Source organism: Musa acuminata, chromosome BXJ3-7, assembly GCF_036884655.1.
Source record: "Musa acuminata AAA Group cultivar baxijiao chromosome BXJ3-7, Cavendish_Baxijiao_AAA, whole genome shotgun sequence".
Lineage (NCBI taxonomy): Eukaryota > Viridiplantae > Streptophyta > Magnoliopsida > Zingiberales > Musaceae > Musa > Musa acuminata.
In genome coordinates, this window is record NC_088355.1 from 1,272,812 (window position 1) to 1,299,686 (window position 26,875).

The 26,875-nt window shown below is 39.4% G+C and overlaps 3 protein-coding genes, 1 long non-coding RNA gene and 1 pseudogene across 5 annotated transcripts; 1 reads left to right on the plus strand and 4 right to left on the minus strand.

Annotated features, from left to right (window-relative positions):
• Window positions 1–103: 103 nt before the first annotated feature.
• LOC108953341 (putative F-box protein At1g47790) lies at window positions 104–1,676 on the minus strand (annotated as a pseudogene).
• LOC135584108 (calmodulin calcium-dependent NAD kinase-like) lies at window positions 1,064–7,942 on the minus strand. Of its 2 annotated transcripts, XM_065160119.1 has the most exons (10): window positions 7,810–7,942; window positions 7,514–7,705; window positions 6,670–6,893; window positions 6,523–6,581; window positions 5,838–6,047; window positions 5,269–5,398; window positions 4,507–4,835; window positions 4,297–4,438; window positions 3,939–4,225; window positions 1,064–1,255 (listed from the first exon to the last, which is right to left on the minus strand). In XM_065160119.1, exons 1-9 carry the CDS (start codon window positions 7,817–7,819, stop codon window positions 3,986–3,988), a joined length of 1,536 nt encoding a protein of 511 aa, XP_065016191.1. In that variant the 5' UTR covers window positions 7,820–7,942; the 3' UTR covers window positions 1,064–1,255; window positions 3,939–3,985. The 2 variants fall into 2 exon arrangements, with proteins under 2 accessions (XP_065016191.1, XP_065016192.1); XM_065160120.1 differs by lacking the exon at window positions 1,064–1,255 and having other exon boundaries at window positions 3,812–4,225; window positions 7,810–7,905.
• A 5,455-nt stretch (window positions 7,943–13,397) lies between these two features.
• On the plus strand, window positions 13,398–21,642 carry LOC135642798 (uncharacterized). Its single transcript, XM_065159239.1, has 6 exons — window positions 13,398–13,925; window positions 17,939–18,098; window positions 18,363–18,539; window positions 18,623–18,706; window positions 20,022–20,103; window positions 20,919–21,642. Exons 1-6 carry the CDS (start codon window positions 13,537–13,539, stop codon window positions 21,347–21,349), a joined length of 1,323 nt encoding a protein of 440 aa, XP_065015311.1. The 5' UTR covers window positions 13,398–13,536; the 3' UTR covers window positions 21,350–21,642.
• LOC135642799 (uncharacterized) lies at window positions 20,517–25,380 on the minus strand. The gene is made up of 2 exons (XR_010498071.1): window positions 25,136–25,380; window positions 20,517–21,866 (listed from the first exon to the last, which is right to left on the minus strand). It is a non-coding gene; the product is annotated as an uncharacterized LOC135642799 (long non-coding RNA).
• On the minus strand, window positions 22,993–25,244 carry LOC103990911 (pentatricopeptide repeat-containing protein At2g42920, chloroplastic). Its single transcript, XM_009410205.3, has one exon. It carries the CDS (start codon window positions 24,753–24,755, stop codon window positions 23,112–23,114), a length of 1,644 nt encoding a protein of 547 aa, XP_009408480.2. The 5' UTR covers window positions 24,756–25,244; the 3' UTR covers window positions 22,993–23,111.
• Window positions 25,381–26,875: the final 1,495 nt, after the last annotated feature.

Below are 26,875 nucleotides of genomic sequence, written 5' to 3' on the forward strand. Positions count from 1 at the left end.
GCAGCCAATTTAGAACATCATTTAGATTAAGCAAGCTAGAATTTTATACGTCTAAACATAGTTTATATATAACAACAACAACAACAACAAAAACTATAAATCCTAACCATTTGAATAGCAATTTTTATATAAAACATCTTAATAAACACCGAGACTGCTAAGCATCCTGCAGCAAGAGACGTCAAACAAATACATCTCGAAGTAGAACCACATCAAAAGTTAGTGACTTTCAACATAATTGGTCGTTTTGAAATCACAGTCCTTTCTACCGTCGATGTCCGCTATTGCCACTTGCATTTTGTTGTAGCCGTTAGGATCTGTGCCTGCAACAAGAACTTATCATTCCACTCTCCAAACAAGAAGAGGCTACGCAAGGCTGAGTTGAGAATCCATGCTGGGTTCAACCCATCCTTAAACTCTGTTAGATTGACTCTATCATCCGCATATGAGGGATAACCAGGGGGGGCAGGAATTGCTCTGGACTTCTCGTCTCTTGGATTGAAGAAAAATAAGTGTTGCAGATGTGAGGTCCGAAGCAACTTGGAAATCTTCCAGGACACGGCTCCATCAAAGTAGAGTAAGCAGTGTGATACGTCACAGGATAAGGTGAAGTCCTCTTCCACCACCCTCCAACCAGGCATTCCTAAGACGAGCACCTCCATACCCATCGACATAATGCAGGCACTCTCTTTGCACCGATGGAACACGTACCAAACCAATTGATACTTTCTTGTACGAGGATCGAATCCAAACCCAAGGTGGTCAGAAAAGTCTTCCTGTAACAAGCAACTGTTGCTGGGTCTCAGCAAACTCTTAAGCTCTCTCGTGGAGGAATTACACACATGTTTGAGATTCAGTGGTGATGATGAGAAGCCCGTCGCAGTGAAGAAGCGTACCACTGTATACTGCTGGTGTACGAAGCTTTATTTGGACCATGAAGCTGGCCACCGGGCTGACCTCCCAGTAAGCATATGACCTGATGTCGTGTTGAAGTTTGGGCTTATGGCATAATGGAACAATTGACCTAGTGGGTATCATGATCATCATAGGGTTGTTCTTGGTGCGATGCAGATAAGCACGGATGAATTAAGGGTCAGAGATCATGGCATGACAAGCTTTGCCGACTAGCTTGAACCTCGGGAGAGATTTGACAGGGAGTCTTCCCAGTATATTCTCACTCAGGAGCAAATGGTGCACCGAAGTGAGCTTTCATTCTCCCATCTCGTTTTACGAGCTCTTTTATCTGCCATTACTCCTATGGTCCAAAACAGCTTGATGAGACGTACAAAGATCATATGTCAAAAAAATAAGCAAAAACAAACAAACATGATCTACTTCCAATATAAGGAATGCAAATTAAGGCATCATGCAATACAAGAAAGAATGAAAGAAACAAATAAAGATCATACATCAAAGATAATAAGCAAAGGTACAAACAAAAATGATCTACTTCCAACTAGAAGAACATGAATTAAGGCATCAATCAAACTAAAAGGAGAAAAACACAAATGAATCAATATCATACATCAAAGAGAATAATCAAGAAGATAAACACACTAGGTAAGTGCCAAGCTGTTGGTTGTAGACCTGAACAATGGATACAATAGCAACCTACTGACAACTGGCAGTCACTGTACCTTAAGCTTTTCTGCAGCTTTGGTGGTGGGTGCATCCATGACAACAATCATAACCAAAGATGGAAGCCATAGATGCCTTATGCGCAGGTATCACCACCATCCAACAGCAAAGTATAAAGATAAGGGGAAGGAAGGAGATGCAACAAAGGCAAACCTGTGGCTGCGTGACACCTGAATCAATGCTGGTACAGTTGATTCTAAGGAGTGAGATGCTGCAGGAACTATCTAATCCCAAGTATTTATTTCTTTTTCTCTCCTCGTCCTCTCATATATGTGTGAAATTGGTCGTGTTAGTAGAAATAGGCAGCAAGAAAATCAAAAGATTACAAACTTATTGTACCAATTATATGTAGTTAAAAAATAACACATAAACCAATAGGTTACAGCGACAAGATTCCTTAACAATTTTAGCTATATTGCAACCTACGTATCTCATTATTGAGATTTGACTGCCACTAGGACCCAATGCAGAGGCACGGCATCAACCTAAATAAGGCCATATTTGGAAAGTTCAATGCTTTCCACATTAGAAAATAGATCATACTTTGAATGCAGTAGAATATGGTCATGTAGATCATGACAACTACCAGTATGTCTTTGTTGAAACATCCTGGCGGTTAGCACATTTGTTGTGCGGTTAATAGGTCATGAAGTTGAGACAATTTAATAATGTTTCGTACATTAATTTAGTGCAATGCAAGAAAAATAGTCTAAAAGGAAAATTCTGGCGAGCAGAAGCTAAAAGACATAGTCCACGATATTGACCTATTCCAATATCATCCCAGGCTGGTCTGATTTTGTCTAAAACCTCTCGCTTTTATAGTTAGAAATCGATTGGGGTCATCTAGAATCAATTGGAAGCTATAGGAGTTAACCAACCTTGACTGATTAAAGCCAATTTGATATCCTAAAAAGAATAAAAACCTCAACTCACTTAGAGTTTTCTCCATACTAGATATATTATCATTAAATTTCTAAAACCTATATTTCAGCAGAAAGCACCCTCCATGTTAAAATTTGATCTGATATAAACAAAGGGTTTATATGATCATATATCACATTTATTTAAAAAGATACAAATGAAAATGAATTGGATGCATTAAGCACAAATAATTTGGGAATAAGTTGTAGCAGAGTTTTCTGGTAAATATATCAAAAGCATCAAGATCGTCGATATTAACAAATGATCAAATATATGGAGCAATCAACTAACAGAGAATTTTCTAGTAAAACAAATAAAAGCTAGCAATTAACCATAACAAAATTTAAAGTACAAAACATGTTCAATAATAGCTACAGCAGCAAGATACAACAATACTTATACAACAGTAACACATAACAGGGTTTAATTACACAACAATAATGCATAAAAAGAGTTACATTCTCCCATCTTAGTTATTCAGTAAAATGCAATAGATGGTTAATCAATCTTATTAATAATTCTTGTAATGATTAATCATATTCCTAAACCCTATCTTCTTCGTGTACATACAGCCATATAGCATGAAGCACCAGTAAATCGTATGTGTTCTTCAATAGTGTGCAATGTCTTAGAGGAGAAGTGAAGTACGGCGAAAAAGAGGGTGGTTAGCAGAGAGAAAGAAGGAGAGGAGAGAAGATCCACCAGAAGTCGGAGCGGCGAGAAGATACGGCAAGCGAGGCGGCGTGACGAGGCGCGACGTGCGGCGGCGAAAAAGAGGGTGGTTAGCGGAGAGAAAGGACGAGAAGCGGAGAGGCGAGAAGATCTACCAGAAGGCGGAGCGACGAGAAGATGCGGCGAGACGAGGCGACGGGGTTCTCTTAGCAACAGCAGGCGCGATCGAAATGAGTCGACAGAGTCGAAGCTATTGGCCGTAGATTTAAACGGGCAACAGCCAACCAAGACCGAGCCATTGGAGTTGGGTTGGCCTAATGGGCTAATGGGCTAATGGGCTAATGGGCTAATCAGTATTGTTCATACTGAAATATTTGTGCGAAATAAGACTAAATTATTGTCACAGGAAAAATTGAAGTAATCCATAATATATATATATATATATATATATATATATATATATATATATATATATATATATATATATATATATATATATATATATATATATATATATATATATATATATATGTGAAGCTTCTTCCTCCATCGTTTCACGTTATCCTCGAGCTATAACGAGTGAGCCGAAAGCTTGATGGAATACATTCAATGGACAAGTTTAGCAGCAAAGCAGTCCTTTGGTTGAGAGGGATGGAACTTATGACATGTTCGCACAAGGGAAACACGAGTCTGGTTTCTGTAGTTACCTTTGCTCATACGATATATCTATATCCAGTATTGCAGATCGAGTGAGTCATGATCCACGACTCTCGATCGCTTTGACGGCCGCCTTCAGTTCTTGCTGGATCAGTGTTCTCGTCGGCGACATCACCATCTCATTCCAAATCGAAGTAGACCCACAACTGGTGTTGGACCGAGGGTAGAGTTGATAGATGGAATCGGCCTCCTCGTTTAACTCTTTCACGTTCTCCAGGCAGCTGATCTCTCGGGGATCTACCAGCAGACTGCTGCTTCCGTCTTTCCACCCTATCAGCTGTGATCAGTGGTGATGTCTGAGCTTCCACAGGGGAGGAGGGGCGGTGAGAGAAGAAGAGCTCGACTCACCTTGGCCGATCCCATGGTGTTGGTGGAGTAGAGCCTGGCATTGTCGACGAGCTGACAGTATCTTGGGAAGGCATTGGCGAACATGTGGTGGGACTTCAACTGTGACTTCACCCTGACTGCTCTCCCCATTATTATAGCTCTCCTGCCATTGAGGTCGGTCGTAAAATCGAGCGCGAATTTAATTGGATTTTAGTTCTAGAGATGCAATACCTGATCCCTCTAACTACTGCGAGATAGGCATCACAGACAACTCCAACCAGCTCAATCCTGTAAGGCTTCCTGTCCTTGGACTTGTATTCTTCGTCTTCGTCGTCGTCGTCCTCTGCCGGTTCCCAGTAGTTCTCCGTGATGGTCCCGTCGTCGACGACTTTGTATCCGACTCCCATCCGGTAGCGCTGCCGGTGGACGTTCCGTGCCATGGCGATGGTTTGCTGCACGAATGGCTCCCACGAGAGGGTGCCATCCATGATCACGTCTCGACCTTCGTTCAGTGCGGTCACCAGGAGGGAGGAAGCCGCGTCTGTTGATGACTGGTGGACCTGCTTGCCATGGACGTGCGAATCTAGTTATTCTGAAAGCTACAGTCGATCTTGGATCAGGTGTTGATCTGAATCAATTTGCTCAACACAACATATGTCCTGAAAGCTAATCTTGTGGCAGGAATTAAGATGTGTCTTGAAAGCAAAGAACAGTACTAAAAGGTCTAGCGATGTTAATCACAGGATGCGGATAAGGTTTGAGTTGGAGTGCTGCAAGACAACGAACATGCAGGATGATGAAAGAATAGACTGATGAGATAAGAATCCATGATGGGACCAATTTTCTTGAAAGCCACACTGGCGTTAAGCTTGCAATTTTGATTGTGATATGCTACCATTTTGATCAGAAGCAGCTATGTCTTAACGTGTAGGTCACATATTTCTCAAGAGCAGATAAGATCCGTAAATGAAGAACAGCAGTAATGGTCAGTACCAGTTCAGCGGTCTGCAACATGTCGTTGTGATGGCCTCTGGAGCTGATGGCGCGGTAAATGACATCTGTCTCTTTAAACGCGTCGGCTTCCACCACCACAGCGTTCGCCGCCGCTCCGGACCAGAAAGCCCTGCAACCCCACAGGTAATCAGTCAATCAAGACAGCCTCTTCCAACGAAGTAACTTGATGAGTGAGCTTTGTCCAAAAGCTTTGCATCCATTCTTCCACTTATCCAGCAATCACAGTTGGACCATTACAATTCGATCTGGTTTAGCCTTAGCAGGATTAGGTACGCTTTCTCCTTCATCTGTCGCAGATCCTACATGTGCTTGAACGTTGCCGCATGCCTCAGCAACCAACTCTTCCAACCTACCATTGTCTTGTAGTTCTGCACCAAAGGTGGTCACTTTCTGCTGAGGCAATGCTTTGGTCCTTTCCTTGTCCTTTTATTCTACTATTGTCATTCTGCTTGATGTTTGTAATCAAGGAGATCACGGCGTTTTGCTGTCTTAGTTGCATCTCCTGTTGTTGTTGTTTCGCAAAGAAGGGAAGGAACCAAGGAACTTACTCCTTTAGTATATCCTTGAGCACGGTGCTCTTGCCAGCTCCCATCCCACCACCCATCAGGAGCAGAACCGGGCTGCGGTCGGAGAGGGCCGCCGGAACCATGACGTCGGTGCAGCGGGATTCGATTCCGATGGCCTTCATCTCCTCCACCAGTGTAGAGAACACTCTTGTCACCTTCAGGTCTTTTGTCACCCTCTCGAACCTCAGTTTCCTGTGTTCAGCAATCAAACGACAAACACCACATCAGTGAATAATCGTACGAGTCTCCGTTTGGGCTGACATTCTCGATAACTTGGATTCGTCATCCATCAATTTAGATTGATTGACACTTGTGAGGAAGTCCTTGAAACCCGCAAGCGGAAGCTATCACTATTTGTGGTTGGATGATGATGCACGGGAGGAAACTAGTGGGCCCGGTTATCAAACTGTGTTGAGAATGGCTGTAAAACCAATGATTCAACCTTACGGGTTTAAGAAACAAGACATCAAACAGGTAAGTTGGCATGGACATAAGATATAATTGGTCAGTGGGTTGAAAAGTCAAAGCATTGGCAGAAACACTAATATTTATGGGATAAACGTGCAAGAAAGTTCAATGATTAGCTTCAAATTAATCATATACAAATGTTATGTTTTGGTAGATTAAATTTCTCATGCAGATGATGATGGAGGAAAACAGTGCCTACCTTGTGGCCTCCATAACAAAATTCTTGAGCTTCTTTTTGGGGCTGTCAGCACTCATTACCTGTCCCCATAGAGAATATTATTAGCATATATACATATATGTATATGTATATGAAGAAAAGGATCAAAACAATGCTGTGAGTCATTACCTGACTAACAAGAAGAGTTGCATGGTTCCAGTGGAATGCAAAATAGGCCAGTATGCATTTGTCCAGCTCTTCTACAAGCTTCACATAGAGGGATTCAGGGTTTGGCTCATTGGCAAAGAAGGCAAATATGTTGTCCTCACACCCCTTATTTGTCTTGAGGTAATCACGTGCCAACTTGCAAAGCTGAGGGCACTCGTTCATGTCCTCAAACCCCATCTGCCTTGCTGCGAGGACATGACAAGAAGATGTCACATTTTACGGTGAGCTAAACGTGAAGGAAGGAGAACAGGAGAGCTCTTATTGGAAGCAGTGTAATGCAATGATGTCGGCCAATCAATTATGAACCGCCCATGTCTGGCTGTTGCGTTTCACTCCCGCAATCCTGCCATTGTCCAAATTTACCTCTGTAAAATAGACATGGAAGAGGTTTGTGGATGCAGACTTTTTTTGGGGACAAAGCTGTTGAAAAATCTACTGAAAGATCTGAGTTGTTCAAGGTCCCATGTGACACCATCTTAAGGAAATAAGAGAGAGAGAGAGAGAGTCGAGAAAGAAGAAGAAATGATCATGGACATCAGAAGGCAAAAGTAACACCAGAGGGAACTGAAAAGAGAAAGCTTAAATGGACATATAAGTCTTGAGAGAGAGAGAGAGAGAAGATATATTGACATCAGAAGGCAGTAGTGCTCCCATACGAATCTACAATAGAAGGTAGAATTTATAGAGAGAAAGGCAAAATATTGCAGTAGAGGAACCTGCAACAGAAACTATGGATGGATGTGAGCTTTCTGCCAGTTTAGGAAGGAAGAAATAGAAAAGTGCCAAAGTCGGATCATGCAATTACCAACATAGTGGGAGAACCGCTCTAGCTCCTCCACCCGGCCGGAATCCGTCAGCACCAGCCGTGGCATCAGCCTGAGATCCATCGTCGTCGTCGGCCGCTGCTTCCTCTGCCGGTGGTATCGCACCGCCGCCGCCGCCGCGCCTGCGACCGTGACCCCGAAGAGGTGGAGGAGGACGAGCTTGGAGATCCCATCTGACGACGGAGTCAACCGAGGCAAAGTTATGCCACTGAAGAAGAAGGGATAGCGAAAGAGAGAAGATCCAAAAGAGAGGTCAGGAGAAGGAGATCCACCGTACCCTTGTGCATGACTGCGTCACCGGCCGATGGGCTTGAGATCCAAAGCTGCAAGCCCCGGCGCTGAGTGCGTCGGAGGAGAACGAAGGGTGGTGGAGTATGCAATGTGGGAATGGCTGTTGAGGTCAACGCTGCCTTCGCTTTATATTTGTTCGGCACTCGTTCTCATGCCACATGATTTTTTTTTATTTAAAAGATAAATGAGGAATGCGAGATTCCATAATAAATTATTAAAATATTAATTAATTAAATTAATTAAATATCTTATAAATATATCGGATGAGATTCTGAATCCTCAATATTTAATGAGAAAAGGTTCAGTATATCATTATCAGATCAATATCTAAGATTAACAATTGGTCGGTGTCATGGAAGAGCCAACCTATGTAGCTTCACATGCAATTTTGACCTGAAATTAATAGCTTGATGGTTATTTAGAAAATCAATATTAATAATTTATTACCACGATTTACACCCAAGATTATTTGAATTATAGAAGCATATACAAAATAAAAAACCTAATTCGATTCGAACTAGTGCAATGATCTCATTGGATTAATCTAGCCTCAAATTGTGACAATAATTGAGTGTGGGCATGAGCTGCCCCCATAAAATATTATCTAATTTGGGGGAAGGACCACAATCTTTAGCTCTTGTAGAACATCTGTCTCTTTGCTATTTTATTTCTTTTTGTGTGTGTAGGTTTGGCATGTGAAATCATTGTTGAATGGACTACAACTAATGCGAAATTTTTGGATGAACCATATTATTTTCTCAAAAATACTTAAATCTTTCATTACTGAGTTCTTATAATTTTTTAATCAGTAGAAAAATCTAATCCAAATCGATTGATTTCGAGCTTACGTCTTGTGATATCTCACCATCATATAACTTGGTGTCACGAGAAAGCCATATGATTGACACATCGATAATTCGATGCCACACAAATAATGTGCAACCGATGCTTTAACACTACATATACAATATGTGGCGAACACCTTGGCGTTGTAATAAAAACCTGCCAGGATAATAAAAAAAATTGAAGCATTATTATTCTTTTGAATTGTTCAAAGATTGATTATAATATCATGTTAAACTAATTATTGCCGTCAATCTATCTGAAACCCTGGTTTGAAATGGGACAAAATATGTTCATGTATATTTTAATAGATAGATAGATAGATATAATCTATGAAACTGCCATCACTGCTTACATCTTGTGGTCATATGATATTTTTTTTCTTCTGAAAAGCATATTAAATCATGCATAATATGAGAGATACATCAGCCAAAGATCTCAAAACTAAGTCATTGTCACATACTCTTACATCATTCACCACTTGTTCCATTTGTTTTATAGTGTTCTCCAGCTCATGCACATCAACCACAAGAGCTGCTGTATCTGTTGTGCAATGGACCACTTTGGATAAAGGAAAGGGTGGTGTGAGGATTCTAAATGATGTGCTCTTGACCATTTCACTGGACAAATCCATCAATCAAAGCTCTCAAAGCTTTCATAGATGTTTCAACTTTAATGAACATGAAGGTGTCTCATTTATTGACTTAAGTTATTATCTGGAATGAGAATGACAAAGAGTTCAAGACGATATTAAGCTTTTATATGGAATGACAAGGACATGAAGGTGGAATGGTCACATACTTCCCCCCTCATTTGGTCTGTAGATCCGACACTGCTTTTACCTGAAACAGCAGTTCTTGCAGTTGATCAGGAAAAGCTGTCAGATCTACAGAAAATACATTGCAAGAACTGCTGTCATAGCTTTTGTGAATGCATGAGGAGGACTAGTGTTAGGGTTGTGAAGTGCTAAACCATTTCAATGCAAACAATCCGTGGACAATTTCTTAGATACATCATCAGCCAAAGTCATCAAAGCCATTATAAATGTGATGACCCATTCCTTCCAGCTCATGACATTTATTTTTAGCTTTGCCAACTCATTCTGATCAGCTGCATTTACTGCTGCTGTGCATGAACCATTTGTTTATGTATAGATCATATCGAGAGAGACAAGTTCTAATCTATTTTCACTGTCATTGATGTATGGACAAGTATCAAAGATACATCAGAAAGCTATCAGAGATTTTGTCTATGAATCATTTGTTTACGGTGGCACGAGGAGAAGGCTAATCAGAGAATTCTGAATCAAACTGCAAGTCCAGTTTTCTAGCCAACATGACTAATATTATTATGCCTGCGAGTTGCACCAGAGGATTATTTTCTTATCATCGACACTGTCGCTGCATGCCCACGAGATTCTCATGTTTCTTTCTCTCTCTACAGTCATATCCCTCACTCATTCCACCGACTGTAGGTGTCAGAGAGGCTCCATCACTTTATGGAGGAGAACAGCAACCTTCCACCGTTGAGACTATTAAATGGATTGATGCTTTGAGCTTTTAGATGAGTCCTGCTTTTGAATGAGCTGCATGTCTCCATGATTCAATTGAAATTGATTTAAATTTAAGGATATTTTACTGAAATTTCCTTTTTTTAATATTAGTTTTTTAATGAGATGATACTTTTTTTTTTTTTTCAACTTGAACGAAAATATTCTCATACTTTTACCTAAATAATTTGATCATAAATATTATTCAAAATAAAAAAATTAATAATATAAGTTTTTTGATAAAATATTCAAAATTTAATGTAGATTAAAATAATTTTAGCTAGCTTGCAAGGAGTAGGGATAAAGCATGTGAGCTATCATCACAGAATCCAATGTAAATCTCAAGTACAAATCTGAGAAGAATATATATATATATATATATATATTAAGCACGCCATGCGCGTGCTGATAATTTAGTCGTATTATAATGCAATTGGGACCCAATTATAGCAATCTTGGCTTAATTGTGATTAGAAAAAAGGACAGTTATATCTCTTTTTCCATAAAATAAAGTAAATATATCACTTAATAATTTACATACATCCTAACCCCTTCGGTAGGAGATTAATAAAAATGTAACTATGGTTTAGTGAACTATTAATAATTTTATTGGATTAGCTTTTATTTGTATAACACCATCTCTCTCGTTAGTCCCGTTCCCTCGTGATTTCTCAAATATAGATTGATTAGATCTACGTGTCGATTGGTTGACATATCGATCATGAGACACTTATATGTTAGGTTAGAGTCGATGATGTATCGATCACGTATATACGAACAATTAATAATTTTTTTATATGTCATTTATATGTGTCAAAATATACCAATGCATATAAGTACCCGGGACGGGGGATATTCTCTATTACCTATGCAGTTATGGGGCAAGGATGGGTAGAGTACTCTTCACCTAATCCCCGTACTCATTATAGTCTCACTTATATTATTATATTTATATATAATATATATTAATTAATAATAAATATAAAATAAAAATATACAAACATAATCCAAAAACCTATAATCCTAACAATCTAACATTAACTACTAAATCAATCTTATATTTAATTTTTTAATATATTTAAAATTTATAAATAAAAATAATTTCCAAAAATAAGTAAAAAATATTCCATGAAAAGTTGAAAATCCTAGTTGAGACTTAATTCTTCCAAAATGGTAATTTTAAATTTTTATTACTAGACACTTTATATATATATATATATATATATATATATATATATATATATATATATATATATATATATATATATATATATATATATATATATATGTAAAATCCATCTTGCATGGATATGTGAGTAAATTGAAAAAACAGGATTAATGAAGAAAATTATTAATTTACAGATTTATTTAGATATATTTAATTATATATATATATATATATATATATTTGTATTTGAATATTGTTATGACCTGTAAAGTGTATAAAATATTATTGTTATTATTTATAAAATTTGGTATCATTAGTTAATTTTAATACTTGTTATATTTTTAAAATATATTAAATTAATTAAAAAAAATAAAGAATTAATGGATTTCTCAACCCTAATGGGGGATTTCTATTTCATCTCATTGATATTTCTAGTGTTATTTATCTCATATTAACCATCAAATTAGAAATAACAAGAGTTAAATTTATTTTGAACTACTTCTAAATCGAGCTTAGAATCCCATAATAAATTTTGGAATGACTTTAGATTAAAAAAACAATCAAATCCACCCTTTAGAAAGTTACTAGTGATTGGGTTTGAATATTGTTATATGACATTAGCATTAGCATAGGAATAGAAGTTGTTAATCCAAAATAAGATTAGGCTAATTATAATACTTTTTAATAGGATTTGGTATTCAAGTTTGGATCAAAGTAAGATTAAAATTAATGAATACCCAATCCATCATCATCATAATTTCTAATTAAAATTAAAATAGACATGGCTAACATTCCATCACGAGCGGTAAAATCCAAAGAAATAAGTCCTTTTCCCTACCTACCAAAGCTAATATGCCATTCCACCTAATTCAGCCACCTAATCATCTCCATAAATGATTTCTCATCCATATCTTCCTTTTTACCCAATCAAACACCAATCATATGTCAAGGTCTTATTTCATGATGGATTCCTACCTTGAGATGAAGCTCCTTTCTCCTACCTTGCTACAATTCATGATTGCTAGTAATGCCTCCTTTATCTTTTTGGCAAAGTGAGCTCAATTAATGATAGAGGGTTAGACATTTTCAAATATTCCTATCAATCTATCTAAATCACTATGAGTTGTCATATTAGTGCACTAAATTGGCATCGAATTGAATCTTAATGCTTTAATTTTACGTTATGATTGAACTCGCAGACCGTAAATGATTTATATGGGATTAATAAGTGTAAATATTCTTGATAAATGATTTAGATTTATTAAGTTAATAGATCAATTGTCATCTATAAATTGGACAGCCTAACTAATGAAGGATGAGACATCGCTAATAATAAGGTGGTTATCGGTCAAAATTAAATGTCAACATGGAGCAAAGCTACGTGGAAAACGACGATACCGATTGTAATAATACGATAATTGAGAGAAAAAAAGAAAAGAAAAAGACATTCGATTCCTCTTTGACTATTTGACTATTGACTTTGTCAACTTGATCGACACATTTCTTACCATATCCTAATCGTGGACACCCAAAATCCACGAATCCGAACCCGATAACACTGAATCCATAATGTGCACGAACTCGGCGGATCGCATGAGTCTTAGCGGCTGAAGGATTCGGGTTCTATGCTGATTCGACCCGATAACACCCCACCACTGAGCAAAAGTATCCGATTGCAATCACCGATCGGTCAACTCACCAAGTCGATGCCCCTCCGACCAACAGCCTGTTGACGCGCGGCCCGCGCGAAGCGAAAACCGCGGAGAATTATATCCACTTCTTTATCTATACCTCCTCATGTTAATCCGCGCTCCGATCACCGTCTTATTTTATTGCAAAAACGGTTCGTTCCAACCCGGTTAGATACCCGTCCGGTGGGCCGCCCCGTTTGAATATTTCCTGGAATGAAAAGGCAGGTAATTTTGGAGTACGTCATTGATGGGTGCGAAACGTCGTGTCTTATTTTAGAAACGGGTATATCCCAGAGCCACCTTCGAAGAAAGACTTCCTTTTTTTATCTTTCCCCTCTTTTTGTCACGCGCAAAGCTGAAATCGACGGAGATCGATCGATCTTTTGGGGTTATTCTCTTTCGAATTGATTCGTTCTCTATCTTTGTGTTGGTTCGGGCGATCGAGCGCCGGAGGAGGGGAGAATGGAGGGTTTCTACGCCGATTTTATGGAGTTGATGAGTAAGCCGGCGGTGGTGGAAACCCTGATCGACGTGCTGCTCTGTGCCGTGCCGATCTGGGTGGCGGTGATGATCGGGCTGGTGATCGGATGGTCGTGGCGGCCGCGTTGGACGGGGTTGCTTTTCCTGGGCCTCCGGAGCAGGTTCCGGTTCATCTGGACGGCGCCGCCGGGGCTCGGAGCACGCCGGCTTTGGCTAGCCTTCACGGCCCTCTCTGCCTTCTCGGTGTGCCGGAGGCTGTGGTCGAGCTTCAAGGGGAAACGCGAAGGACCATCGATCGCGGGGGAGACGGGGTCGAGGGCGGCGGCTTTGACGAGCTCCACGTTGGTCGAAGGAGGTGGTGACATTTTAAGGTAGCTACGCTTCGAATCTGGCTCTTTTCTTATTCTGGCTGATTGAATTGCGTTTGATATTTACTTTTCTTTCTTTACCTAATGATGATTGGTTGAGATGAGCTTTCCCCTCTTTCTTCTCGTTGTTTATTAAGAAGATCTTCTCTACATTGTATAATAAAGTTTCAACTTTTGGGATTATAGAGTTTGTTCTTTGGTCTTTTCGGGTATATGCTATATTTACTCTCCCTAATTTTTGTAAGCAAAGTAGGTTGCATCGCCCGCCCTTCAGCTTTTTCGTAGTGGTAGTGTTATTTTGCATTTTTCCGTTTCCTTTTCACGAATTGTTTCTGAGGAGGATTCATTTAAGAAAGTTATGCTATACATAAGCATGCCAAGTAACCGTGAATTCACGGTAATTATCTTAGCTCTTGTGCGTGTAAATGCTTGAATATGTTTAGTGAACTTTGACAATCTTCATGCCAGCAACTGGACGAGTTTTAATGAATAAATGTTGATTAGTCACCATGTCTATGAAAGCTAACTTAAAAATGTTGAGTAGAAACTATATACTTCATTACATGGGGAAAGCGCAGCAAGAACCTTACATTTTTGTAGTAGAAACTTATCGACACCTTTCTTTACATAACATATAATACTATTCTTGTGTCTGCATCACCAACTATTTTCGTTCATTTTTAACAAGTCTGCATCCCATTGTTTGTCTGTTGTGCAATAGAGGACACTCGAGTTATTGGATCTCGACCTACTTTTGATGTCCTCTATGATATCGTGGTTTCATTGGCTTCAGACAAAAGGCAGCCTATCTACATTAAGCTCCCACCAATGTAGGAGGTGGGAGGGTCAGTAAAAGCAGCCTAAACCTTTTAGTTAGAAAGACTCGTTCCGGAATTTGAACCTTGATCAACAAGCCAAAAAGCAGCAATCTTACCATGGCGCCAAAGAATGTTTTGTGATCACTAGCCCATATCTCCTAGTTACCCACTAGGATACTCCCTTGTTCACTTTTGTGGATTCTGTATCTAAATGCACTGTATATGACCAAATATATTATTTGTATACTCCTTCTGGATGTTTCGAACCATGATGCCACCAGCAACCTATTGGATTTCAAATTTCTCCTTTTTATAGACTAGGATTTTACCACTATAGGACTTTGTGGCATATGTCACTAGTCTCATGAACGTTCTCTTGGACACTTGTAATGAACAGTACATTCCTATTGCACCTTACTACTTCCAAATCAACACACTACATGAACTCAGTACTTACCTGATGTGGCGTTAAGTTATGTTGTCTCCCATTGTGTTTCTGCCACTGTCTTATGTTATGCATACCAGTATTACTTGGATACACAACACAGGCATTAAGAATCTGACAGAAACATTCAGAAATTAAGACATGGAAACAATCCTACTTCAATATGATTATAGTTATAATTTTTCTAGACATATGTATGGATATTTTTATTGATTGCTTTGTAATCGTTTCTGGAACAATAAAGACTGTTTAGAGATTTATTTTTAGAATTAAATTTGAAGTATAGTACTGTGATGCGTTTTACAATTGATGGTGATAGCAGCTTGAACTATTGTAACTAAGTTCCAAGAAAAGTTTGCAAGGTTGGGAATGGATCTGGAATTGGTTTTAGGATTTAGGATTGAGTTTGTTCTAGATCTATTGGTTCAGCCAAGTTGTAACTTGTTTATCTTTGATATGTTAAACTTGGGTGGATTTCGTATGAGACATATAGGATATACTTGGTATTAAATCAGAAATTCGTTTTTTAGGACAGCACTAAGTGCATCTGCCACTTGCAAGTGAAGGTACTTTTGTTCCAATGAAGGAGGGCTTTAATGTATTCACTCGCAGAAAATTAAGTGGAGCTGTAATAAGTGAAATTATTTAGGATTGTACAAATATGTTCAAAGACATACTGCAAGTGATTAGATAATGGATATCAATTATATTTAATTGTATGAGGAGAGGTAGAGGAAAAACTAAGAAAATTTTACTACAAACAATGATAAGAAATCTGATTGCTATTGATAAGTATTGTTCTACCAAGAGCTCATTGTTAGAAAAATATCTAACATCATGACTTGATGTTGCTATTGGTATGAGAAGAGGTATAGCAAGTCCAAATAATTTATTAGCAACCATAAAAATGATTTGATTACTCATAGTTTGACTCAAAGGATTGTCGTCTTGCACCGACCACCCATTCTCGGACCTTGGCCGGACTCGGTACGTACCAATATACTGACACATGGTACATTGAAGTCTTGAAGAAGAACAAGAAGAAGGAGAAGAGGAAGGAATAGATGGCGGTGGACGAGGAGGAAGGAAGAAGTGGATGTGGTGGAGGAAGACAAGGAAGAGGAAGGAAAAAGAGGAGGTGGTGGTGAAGGAGGAAGAGGAAGCGTAAGAGGAGGAAGAGGAGAAGAGGAGAAACGAACTAGAATCGATGGCACATATGGAGGATGGCGATCGGTGTTAGTAGGAGGCTAGGAGCGAAGTGGGCTTACATTTGGTTGAAGAGGGCTTGCATTCACAAGCCTGAAAGAGAGCTAAATAGTTTTTTTTTTTTTTTTTTTTTTTTTTCTCTTTTTAAGAAGTTGGATTGGACCGTTTGAAATGGAGGCAGTACATGTACCGATTCACGTTTTGACCAATATATACTGCCCATTTTGTACTGGTCTGGGTGAAACGACATTCTAAACGTCACTTGGAAATTAATTTGTCATATACCTGTACATTTGAGGTTGGTGAAGTTGATTGTTAAAGTTTGACTAATGATTTTTTTAAATGCTTGTGTTTGACTAACTTGAGACATGTACAATGACTAAAATTAATTATTTTGATCCTTTCTATCACTGAGTCCTTTTTTTAAACCATAACTGAAATACGACATGTTAGTTTCTTATTTCAGTCTAATATATCTGATGTAGCATAATCGTTAAATGTACATTATTTGAGGTATACTATGTTGTAAGCTGCACTATTTTCTTTCTTTAATTTTGTAGCAAGTGATTCCATTTGATGAAAAAAAATATTACTTTTCCTTGTTAAAATTTATACTTTGTGGAACTTTATGGACCTGCTGAATAATGCATTATTGTTTTGACAGTTTCATATCCCTCTATAGTTGTGGCACTGGTTGAACTTGCTTCTTTATTTTATCGTTATGGTTTCATGATGATTGTATAGGAGATTAATTGGACCATGCAATTCACCTGTTAAAGAGAGGTATATACAGAATGAATATATGAGATGATTTCTAAATCTAGGTTTGTCAAATGGCTAGAAAATAGGTTTCCATAATTAGAAATGCCTATGGAGTACTTAGGAAGAAGTTAATCCAACTTAAATATTTTTATAAATATATATATGTCATGATGGTTTTCCATTTATTAGCTAATTTTCAATGATATATATATATATATATATATATATATGTAGCCACTTTTCAACATGTTGAATGCTTAAATGGTTTATGTTATAGATTGTTTTCTTCTCTGTCAAAGGACCTTTTAGCATGTCAATTAGAATTTTTTGTGTTATGTACTATAGATTGGACTTTTTTTCCATCTAAGGCCACTTTAATCTAGGACATTTTCATGGGGACTTCTTTGAAGACCACAAATCTTGTATAATGAAGTACTTTCTCTATTAAATTCATGATCTTCTATGAATTTATTGGTTACTTTTTCTTGTTTCGTGTTGTTATTCTTTTGTTGGATGAAGCCTTCTGTAATGAAGCAATTTTTTTTCCCTGGGGCGATCAAGAAAGCTATGACTATCAAGTCAACTAAGAGCAGTCTTTCCAGAGCTTTCTCCGAAGTTGTCTCATGAGTTCAGGAAAATAGTTGTAACTGGCCATTTCAGCAAATTACATTCTTGTTAAGTATTTTGGACAAGATTGCAAATAAACTGTATTTGGCTTTGGATCTTGTAGTGTCTTAATTGAAAAGGAAAATGACTTTTGCTATGTTCAATATCTCCAATTCCAGCAATGGAGTGGTTGTGGCTGATCATGACATCATTTCTGAGAAGGATTTAGAACATCTATTGCACCTTCTAGACGATAAAGTTGGAGATGCAGCTTGGCAAAATCAGATGGAGCGCACCACACCCAATATGATTTACCAAGCATGGCGTCATGAGCCTGAGGTATCTCCTACTCTCTTAACAAATCCTTCTATCAGTTTGACAAATTTGATTAATGTCTATTTAAATACATTATGCATCATACTGTTCTTATATTGTAGAATATTGCTTCATTCCTTTTCATGTTTTCATCATCGAAATTTTTCTGCACTCGTTCTGGAAAGCCATATAACTTTACTACTTAAATTTCTCCACAACAATTAGTATAACTGAGGAAATTTTGTTTTAAATATGGTAAATATTCTGGTTTTATTTCATCTTTCACAGGTTGCACCCATCATTTATCGCAGCAGAACTGTTTTCGAGGATGCAACTCCTGAATTGGTTCGAGACTTCTTTTGGGATGATGATTTTCGGCTTAAGTGGGATTCCATGCTTGCATACTACGAAATATTGGAAGAAATTCCTGAGAGTGGAACCATGATTAATCACTGGATAAAAAAGGTTTAATCAAGTGTTATAATCATGGCACTGATTTTTTTATTGAATGCACCTAGATAACCCGAATAGGCGGTTGTTGTGTGCAGTTCCCGTTCTTCTGCAGTGATCGAGAATATATAATTGGTCGACGTATATGGGAGTCTGGGGGTACTTATTACTGTGTGACAAAGGTATACAAATATATATGCCATCTTATCTCTAATCATCAAACTATAGATGGTGCTTAATGCTCTTTTACATTCTTGGTAGCATTCTAGCTTATGCTTAAGTAACTGACAATTGTTCAATGGGAGCATAGGAGGAACTTTTAATTGAGAAATATTTGGTTAAGCAAAGCTTCTTTATTTTGGGTGCATAAGTTCCCTATTGTCTTAACAGCAATTCATGGAAAGCCATCTTTTCATTTTGAATGAGAGATCTTTGTAAAACATATTACACAGCATCCTGTGTTCATTCCACTTCTTTTCCATGTGAGTGTACACCCAGAGCTGACAGAATGATTCTCACCACACATGCCATATGTTTTCCCATGATAATGTATTTAAAGCTGAGTTCCTAACATTTGGCATTGGGTTATCATATTATCATTTCATTGATTTCTTTTACGAACAATGTCCCTACTCTCTAGTTTAACTACCTAAAGTGATTTTGTCCCAATTTGTTGGGTGCTCATCATGTTTTAGATATAGAAATATCTATCTCTTATCTAGTAACCCAAGATATCAATCTTACCATCATCATCTCTGTGACAGTAACTTTGTGTGTCACTACCTAAGTGCTTAACATTTTAGCATATAATATATGTTTGGTCTTACATCAATCTTGTAGATTTTTTTTCTTCGAATTAAGAGCACTTAAGTTGTCACATAATGCTCTGATGTGCATATTCAATTTAACTATCTTTTTAAATTTTATTTGCAAGAGATTTTCACTCTTTCTTTATGTGTTTGGTATTGTCTGCTTTTGTGATCTAAAATATATATAATAGCTCGATGGAATATGCAAGTAATCAATTGTACCTTGCAAGCTTAGAATTTGACTTTGCTTTATAGAAAGATAATTGTTTATTCTAACAAAATAAAATAGAAAGGCTCTTGATTTGGTCTTTTCTGCTTAATCAGTTCCAAGAACTGCCGTATCTACAAGTTTGTTTGACTAAAGTTTACTATCTGTTGCAAACTAGTATTGTTAATGCTTGCTGACCAACTGGTTTCTATTACACTTAAGAATATCATCTATGTTATCTTTTTTTCGGTTTAGTGTCTCTTTGGTAGACTTTGAATTAAGCTTTGAACTTCATTAAAATGCAGTGTTGAACTTGCCTCTGCATGACCTGATTTTTCATATTTGGAAGATAAATATCATTCCCAGCCTGAGCACTTAGCAGCAAAACTGTAAAGAACTAGCATTAGTTATATTGCACTGTTTTCTAAATTCAATTGTACTTCAAAGATTGTTGATTGTTTTGCAACACATGATGTACAGGGAGTACCATACCAATCTTTACCCAAGAATGAAAAACCCAGGCGTGTTGAACTGTATTTCTCAAGTTGGCGCATCCGGGCTGGTAACTTTTCAAATCTTATTTAGTTTTTCTGGAGTTGTGATGTTAGTTATCAAGCTTCCATTGGTTAGCTCCTATGCTACCAAAACACAGCCTCGTACCAATGAATGTGATCAGGTTGCTCCACTTACTAGATCTCTTGCAATGGTATCAATTTCATTATCCAGTCAGTTTAGCAACATATAGTAGACCGAAACTAGCAAGCCAGTTTACAACGACAACAAGAGGGTCTATCGTCCTAATTATTTGGGGTCAGCTATATTGATTATTTCCCACCATTAAGTTCTGTACAAGGCAGTATCTCTAGTAAAATCAGGAGTCTTCAAAGCTCTTTTCATTGTCAAACAAGCAAGCCTGTATAACCAAACAAAACAGAATCACAGAATCAATTTCCAGAAAGTCTGATCAGTTGGATGTTAAAGTTTAAATCTGCTTTTTTTTTTTCCATTGGCCATGTGTTATTTTCTTTGTACAATTGTTTAACTATTTCTATACTAATAATGCTTCATATACACACACATTCCCTGGAGAGGCATTTCATTGATTTCTTCGGCGGCAATTTGTCGTTGATGATGTGCTATGCTCACTTGTGGCCATGTCCGAGCCACACGAGACCTATGTAGTTGAGCTTTTTACCTTTCACATAGCATGTAAACACCATGTAGGACAGGCAGTGATGCATTAGTATCAGAAATTAATCCACCTGCACCTGCATTTTTGCATGTCCGCTGCAGCACTACTTCCATGCATACTTATCAGGAATAGTAGAGGATGCCACCAAAAAGTTCTCTTGTTTTTTTTCTTTTCCATGAGTGCAGTGGAGTCGCGCAAGCAAGATGGGCAGCTATCTTCATGTGAGGTAACTCTTGTTCACTACGAGGACATGGGCATTCCCAAGGACGTAGCCAAGGTTGGTGTTCGTCATGGGATGTGGGGAGCGGTTAAGAGACTGCAATCCGGTATGAGAGCATATCAAATGATGAGGAAAACAGAGGCTTCTCTCTCCAGATGTGCGCTCATGGCACGGATCACCACTAAGATCCCGATTGATGGCTCCATCACTCCACTTGAGGCAGAGACATCCAGGGCTTCTGAAGCAGCTAGTGGCATTGTTAACAGTACGCAGCTTCACGGACTTGACTGGAAATGGGTCGTTGTTGGTGGAGTCGCTGTGGTCTGTGGTCTTCAGGCTGGTCTTGTCGGGAAGGCCCTATTAGTCGGAGCTGCAAGGAGGCTCGCGAAGAAATGAGAGTCATCTGGATCTCCCTTTAGAATGCCATGATGTTTCTTATGATGAGGGCTTGGATGCTCATATAATTCGTCGATAATGATTATCCTCTGCAAACGCTTATAGATCGTAGCATTGGTGCGGTATACACTATTGGCACTGTATGATCAAGAGTGTTTTATTCCTGGTATCATATCCCAGAACATGAGATGTGGGTATGGAGTTTGGACCATTATGACTTGTAGAGGAACATTCTTTTTTGTTACAAGTAGAGATTACAGATGTGTTATGGGATATCTGTAACTTTTGTGTCAGCCCAAATGCCCAGTTCTTGAAGATAGAAGCTTAATGTAGGTGCTGACACTGTGTGTGGGGGTTCATAAGACCATTGAAGCAAGTCATGGTGTGTCTTCAATTGCAGCTTTTGCCAGCCTATATATCCATAGCATTGTATTGTCCTTTTAACAGATCCATGTAAATGATGCATTAGTGTCAGTGATGACACAAGTTGAAAATAACAAATCCTTCACCAATTGAACTGTATCAAAGATAGTAGAAAGAACAAAAAGGATCAATAAGGATCCAAGAATAACAAGGATGGAAGAATGATGGTGTCTCTGGCTCAACTCAAAAAGTCATATAATTGCCATTGTTTTAGATCCTAGATTATGTTATTTGTTTCCAAGATAATTGGTAAGAAATATGTTTTATACATAGGATAAATAAATCAAATGACATTTGATCTTAGGATCTTACTATCAACTATCAAGTCTCTATTAATTGACATCTTAAAAAAAATTATGGGCAAAAATTTTTTTCATAAAAGATGAAATTACCCTTGGTGTTCGCCTTGTCACTTCATCGTCATCACCTTTGCCTTGCTCGGGAAGGCTTTGTAGGTCCGGAGACCTCTTGTTGCCATTATTATCTCATCACCATCCTCGCATGTCTTGCCCCTTGTTGGCATTCTCATTACCTTTACCCCGCCCACAAAGGTTTTGTTGTCGTCCTCGTAGAACAGGTGAGGCTCCTCGCCATTTTTTCATCCTTCCTCCTAGCATGGGCCCTCATCTTCCACCTCCATCTTTGCGAGCAAAAGCGATGGAGAGCAAGAGGTGAGGAGAGCGACAGATGAAAGCAAGTAGGAGCTTGCTCCTTCAGCATGTGGTGCCTCAATAATAACAGACGAGCATGTGAGGATAGAGGCAACAATGAGGGCACGACAACTATGACAGGCTAAGTCCCTAGCAATAATAATGGTGGAAGAGAGTGAGGATGACAGACGAGAACAAGATTACTCGAGGCGACAGACAAGGGCGTGGTGACAACGGCAAATGTTGGTTGGACGAAGACAATAATGATCGAGAAAAAGGTGAAAATTAATCTCATCCTTTATAAAATAATAAATGCTTTATGAGATTAAATCGAAAACGAGATGTGCTACGTTAAAAAGTAAAAAAAAATTAAATTATTTTTTTTATAGAAATTTATCTAAAATCTATCGGATTTATAACTCTTGATTTTTGATAAGTGAGTTTGGTAGACCATCACTTTATCTATTTTAATTTAATTTATTAAAAAATAAGTGATGAAGATCAGACTTTTTATTCCAATACCTTCCCTATACCAGTCAAAAATTTTATCAGAAAATTACTCGGATGAGATTTCAAAATCTCAAAACTTTGGTAAGTAATATTGATAGACTACCATACCCACCGTATCCATCAATGCTTTTAGTAAATGATTCTAATTTTCAAATCATTAGACTCACCCATGAGCAATCTTATTCTAGCGTGTCCAGAATTCCAAGTTCCACGTTGTACTGTCCCCGTAACTCCAGACCCAATCTTTCCAATGTTTCATAAACTTGTTCGGCCTCAGGATGCAGCACTCCACCAGCCACAAACTCATGAGCAACACCATTAACCTCAATCATACTACACCCTGTTTCCTTTCTCACCCCTCTCTCCTTCATCCTTGTTCTTGCCTCATTGGCATTGCCGACGTCGCCTGCACCTGCAAACACGTTCGACAGAACCACATAACCACCACTATCCAAATGATCCAACTGTATCACCTGTCTTCCTGCTCGCCTGCTCGCGTCGTCGTCCCCGTAAACCCTACCGGCTGAAAGCAATGAACCCCACATAACAGAGTCGGGTTCCATAGGCATCCTTCGCATCAGTTCCTCGGCCTCTTCGATGAGTCCAGCTCGACCTAACACATCAACCATGCAACCGTAATGCTCGGTTCCAGGCTCGATGCCATACTCATCGATCATTAGCGACAAGTAGTGCCATGCTTCGTCTACCGAGCCTGCATGACTACAAGATGTGAGGATGTTAAGAAAGGTAACATCGTCTGGTCTCAAGTTCGAGGACTCGAGTCTTGAGAACAGCCGAGTTGCTGCTTCCGAGTGCCCGTGCATTGCCAGGCCATGGATCATAGAGTTCCATGATGATAACCCTTTCGTCGAGCTGTTCTCGAACACCTCGAGAGCTTTGTTTATGCTACCGCACTTGCAGTACATGTCTATGATAGCTGTGGTTACTATTGGATCAAGCACAAACTCATCATTCCTTCTGATGTATCGGTGAATCCATTCTCCTTGATCCAGAGCTCCTAAACTGCCACATGCACCCAACAAGCTGACCAAAATGTTGGCATTTGGCTTCAGCCCTTCCTCTTGCATTCGGTAGAAGAGGTGCAGTGCCTCGTCGTTCCTTCCGCTCCTGACATACCCACTGATCATGGCGCTCCATGACACTAGGTTTCTCATTGGCATTTCATCGAACAAGTATCTGGACTTGTCGATTTGCCCGTTCTTCGCTAGGCCAGTGATCATGGAGTTCCAACACACCACGTCGAAGCTCGAGCATTCGTCGAACAACCGCGACGACATGCTTATACAGCCGCAATTGGCGTACATGGAGAGCATGGAGTTGCGTACGTAGGGATCGGACGCGTGCCCGAGCTTGAAGGCCATGCCGTGGAGCTGAGCTCCACAGTGGGCGGCGAGCCCGAGATGGGAACAGGCTATAAAGAGCGACGGGAAAGTGAGTCTTTGTGGCGGAATGGGCGAGTGCAGCATGTCAAGGAAGAGGGATATGGCTAAGTGTGGGGTTGAGCTGTGGGAGAGGCCCCTGATGAGGGTGTTGTACATGAAGGCATTAGGCTGGTGGTGGTGGTGGAAGAAGAGGCGCATGGCGTAGTTGAGATCGCCATTGGGGGAGGTGGCACAGAAGGCAAGAACTCTGCTGATGGCGATGTGGTCTCTGGCCAAGCCAGTCTTGATGAGCTGGGAGTGGAGCCGGTGGAGGTCCCTCATGCTGTTGCATTTGGTCTCGAGCATTGAAAGAAGGGTGTGGTCAGAGATGAACTTGCAGATGGAGGTCGAGGAGGGCAGTGCACTGGTGCATGGAAGCATCTCCGATCTACACTCTTTCTTGGGGAGAAAGGGAGTCGATTGGATGGCCAGTGCACGCCGTGGTGCTTGTTTCAAGTGGATAAGAAAGGGAAAGAGGGAGAATGCCCTTATACTTGCGACGATTGACGACCACAAAAAGAAGCGAGCTAAAGTTCTAATCTTTCCACATCAACACGAAAAATAAGAACAAATCGGCTAGAAGTTTTCGCCTTCCGCATCAAAATTTTACCCAAACGAATATAAATCGAAAACCAAGGGGAGAAATCGCACTTGATCTCGGCGGAAATCTATGGATCGGAAGAAGAACCAGATGCGAAAGAAAGAGTGGCCCCAAATCAATAACCCAAGCGCAAAAAAACTCATCTCGTACGTTGACCTACCGATCTCGGATCATGTTGAGCAAAGACCCCCGAGCCTCCCGGATCAGGGAAGACGCCGCCACGAAGGAGCCCCGGGAGAGATCTGCAGCTACAGAATGGCTATCGCTTCACTTGGGAAGGCACCTTACGAGGGAGAGGGTATCAAGATTTGAATCGTTCCACCACCAACAACCTTTCTCTGGTGAGAACCTGTGGACGATCAATGGTTGGTATCGGCCATCAAGATTCGGGAGTTCTAATATTGACGGTTGCCCGTAGGCAAGACGATGATGCACTACCCATGGCATTAAAAGTAAAATAAATTACCTCTTATTTTTTAATCTTCTATTATGATCTTTTTACTTAGAACAAATGAGATTATTTATTTTACTTTCAAAATTATATAGCTTTAACGTCCTAAACTATATTGACAGAAAACACGACACGTAACACCAAACGCAAAAGTGATGAGCAAAAAGTAACTTCAATATCTCTTCCATTTTCAATGATGAGATCCAATTGCACTGTCACCTGGTTTGTCTCTCGTTACACCCATCATGATGCTCAAGGCATGGTCATTATCTTGTTTGGCTTTTAGTGTAGTGAGAGCGACCACCGCTGGGATGCTCAAGGTATTGTGATCGTCTTGCTTGCTCTTGGTGTAGCGAGAGCGACCGTTGTTGGGATACTCAAGACATGGTTGTCATCGTTATTGTTGCCACCAAGGTCATTCTCCTCGGGATCACTTGGTCTGCCTCTCGCTACACCCGTTGGAATGCTCAAGGCATGGTCATTATCATACCTGACTCCTGATATAGTGAGAGTAACCACCACTGTGATGCTCAAGGTGTGGTGATCGTCTTACTTGGCTCCCGATGTAGTGAGAGTGACTATCATTGGGATGCTCAGGACATTGTTGTCAGCGTTGTCGTTGCCACCAAGGTCATCTTCCTCGAGCCCCTCCTCGCAGTTGTGCAGCCCAGCACCTGCTACCTACGACGTCTCATTCTCAATTCTCGCCCACACTATATTTAACATTCGCGACGCCCACGTCATCCTCCTCTATGTACTCATTGCCTATAGTGGTTCGACATCAAGACTTGGATTGGTGGCCAGGTCACCTTCCTCTTCTCGACATCTCTCCACTTGTCTCCTTACACGACATTGCTCCGCCACCTTCATTCTCTTCTAGGTGGCTTAGCTCATGTTGTTGTTGAAGGAGATGAATGATATCAAATCGCTATAGAATCTTCGCTGCTCGACTCTTGAGCTAGGCTTATAGTAATATCGATGGATTCGACCCCACACTCTCTTTACTACTCTATCTGTCACAACCCAAGTTCTAGGCACTCTTCTTGTTGTTCACTGTCAAACGTCGACAACTAGACGACAACGATGAGCATCGAAAATGCAATCACTCTCGCTACGACAGGAGCCAAATGAGAGGACAACTTAGCCTCCCCCTCTTCATGGGAGCTTTCACCTTCATCAGCCTCACCATAACCTCCTTCACGGAGGTCATCTTTGGTGATCTCTAATCTCGTCCAACTCTCCGTAACTTTTACACCGATGAACGGGTGATGTCAAATATTATATTTTTCATGAATACAACTAACAATATTAAGACAAATAAAATTATTTATCTCACTTTTAAAATTATAAAAATATCAATATAAATTTTTTAAATATAAAACCTACAGTACCAATTTGACCCAAATATAAAAGATAATCTATAATTAACAACGCCTAAAAGCCCACCTT

Excerpts from the sequence above, each read along its gene's own strand:
- LOC135584108 (XM_065160119.1), bottom strand. Across the intron at positions 4,836-5,268 it reads TGTTGCAGACCGCTGAACTG|GTCCACCAGTCATCAACAGA; the intron begins GTACTGACCATT and ends CATGGCAAGCAG. Across the intron at positions 4,226-4,296 it reads ACACCATGGGATCGGCCAAG|CTGATAGGGTGGAAAGACGG; the intron begins GTGAGTCGAGCT and ends CACTGATCACAG.
- LOC135642798 (XM_065159239.1), top strand. The coding sequence starts at position 13,537 with ATGGAGGGTTTCTACGCCGATTTTATGGAGTTGATGAGTAAGCCGGCG. Across the intron at positions 13,926-17,938 it reads GGAGGTGGTGACATTTTAAG|CAATGGAGTGGTTGTGGCTG; the intron begins GTAGCTACGCTT and ends CTCCAATTCCAG. Across the intron at positions 18,099-18,362 it reads CATGGCGTCATGAGCCTGAG|GTTGCACCCATCATTTATCG; the intron begins GTATCTCCTACT and ends CATCTTTCACAG.
- LOC103990911 (XM_009410205.3), bottom strand. The coding sequence starts at position 24,755 with ATGCTTCCATGCACCAGTGCACTGCCCTCCTCGACCTCCATCTGCAAG.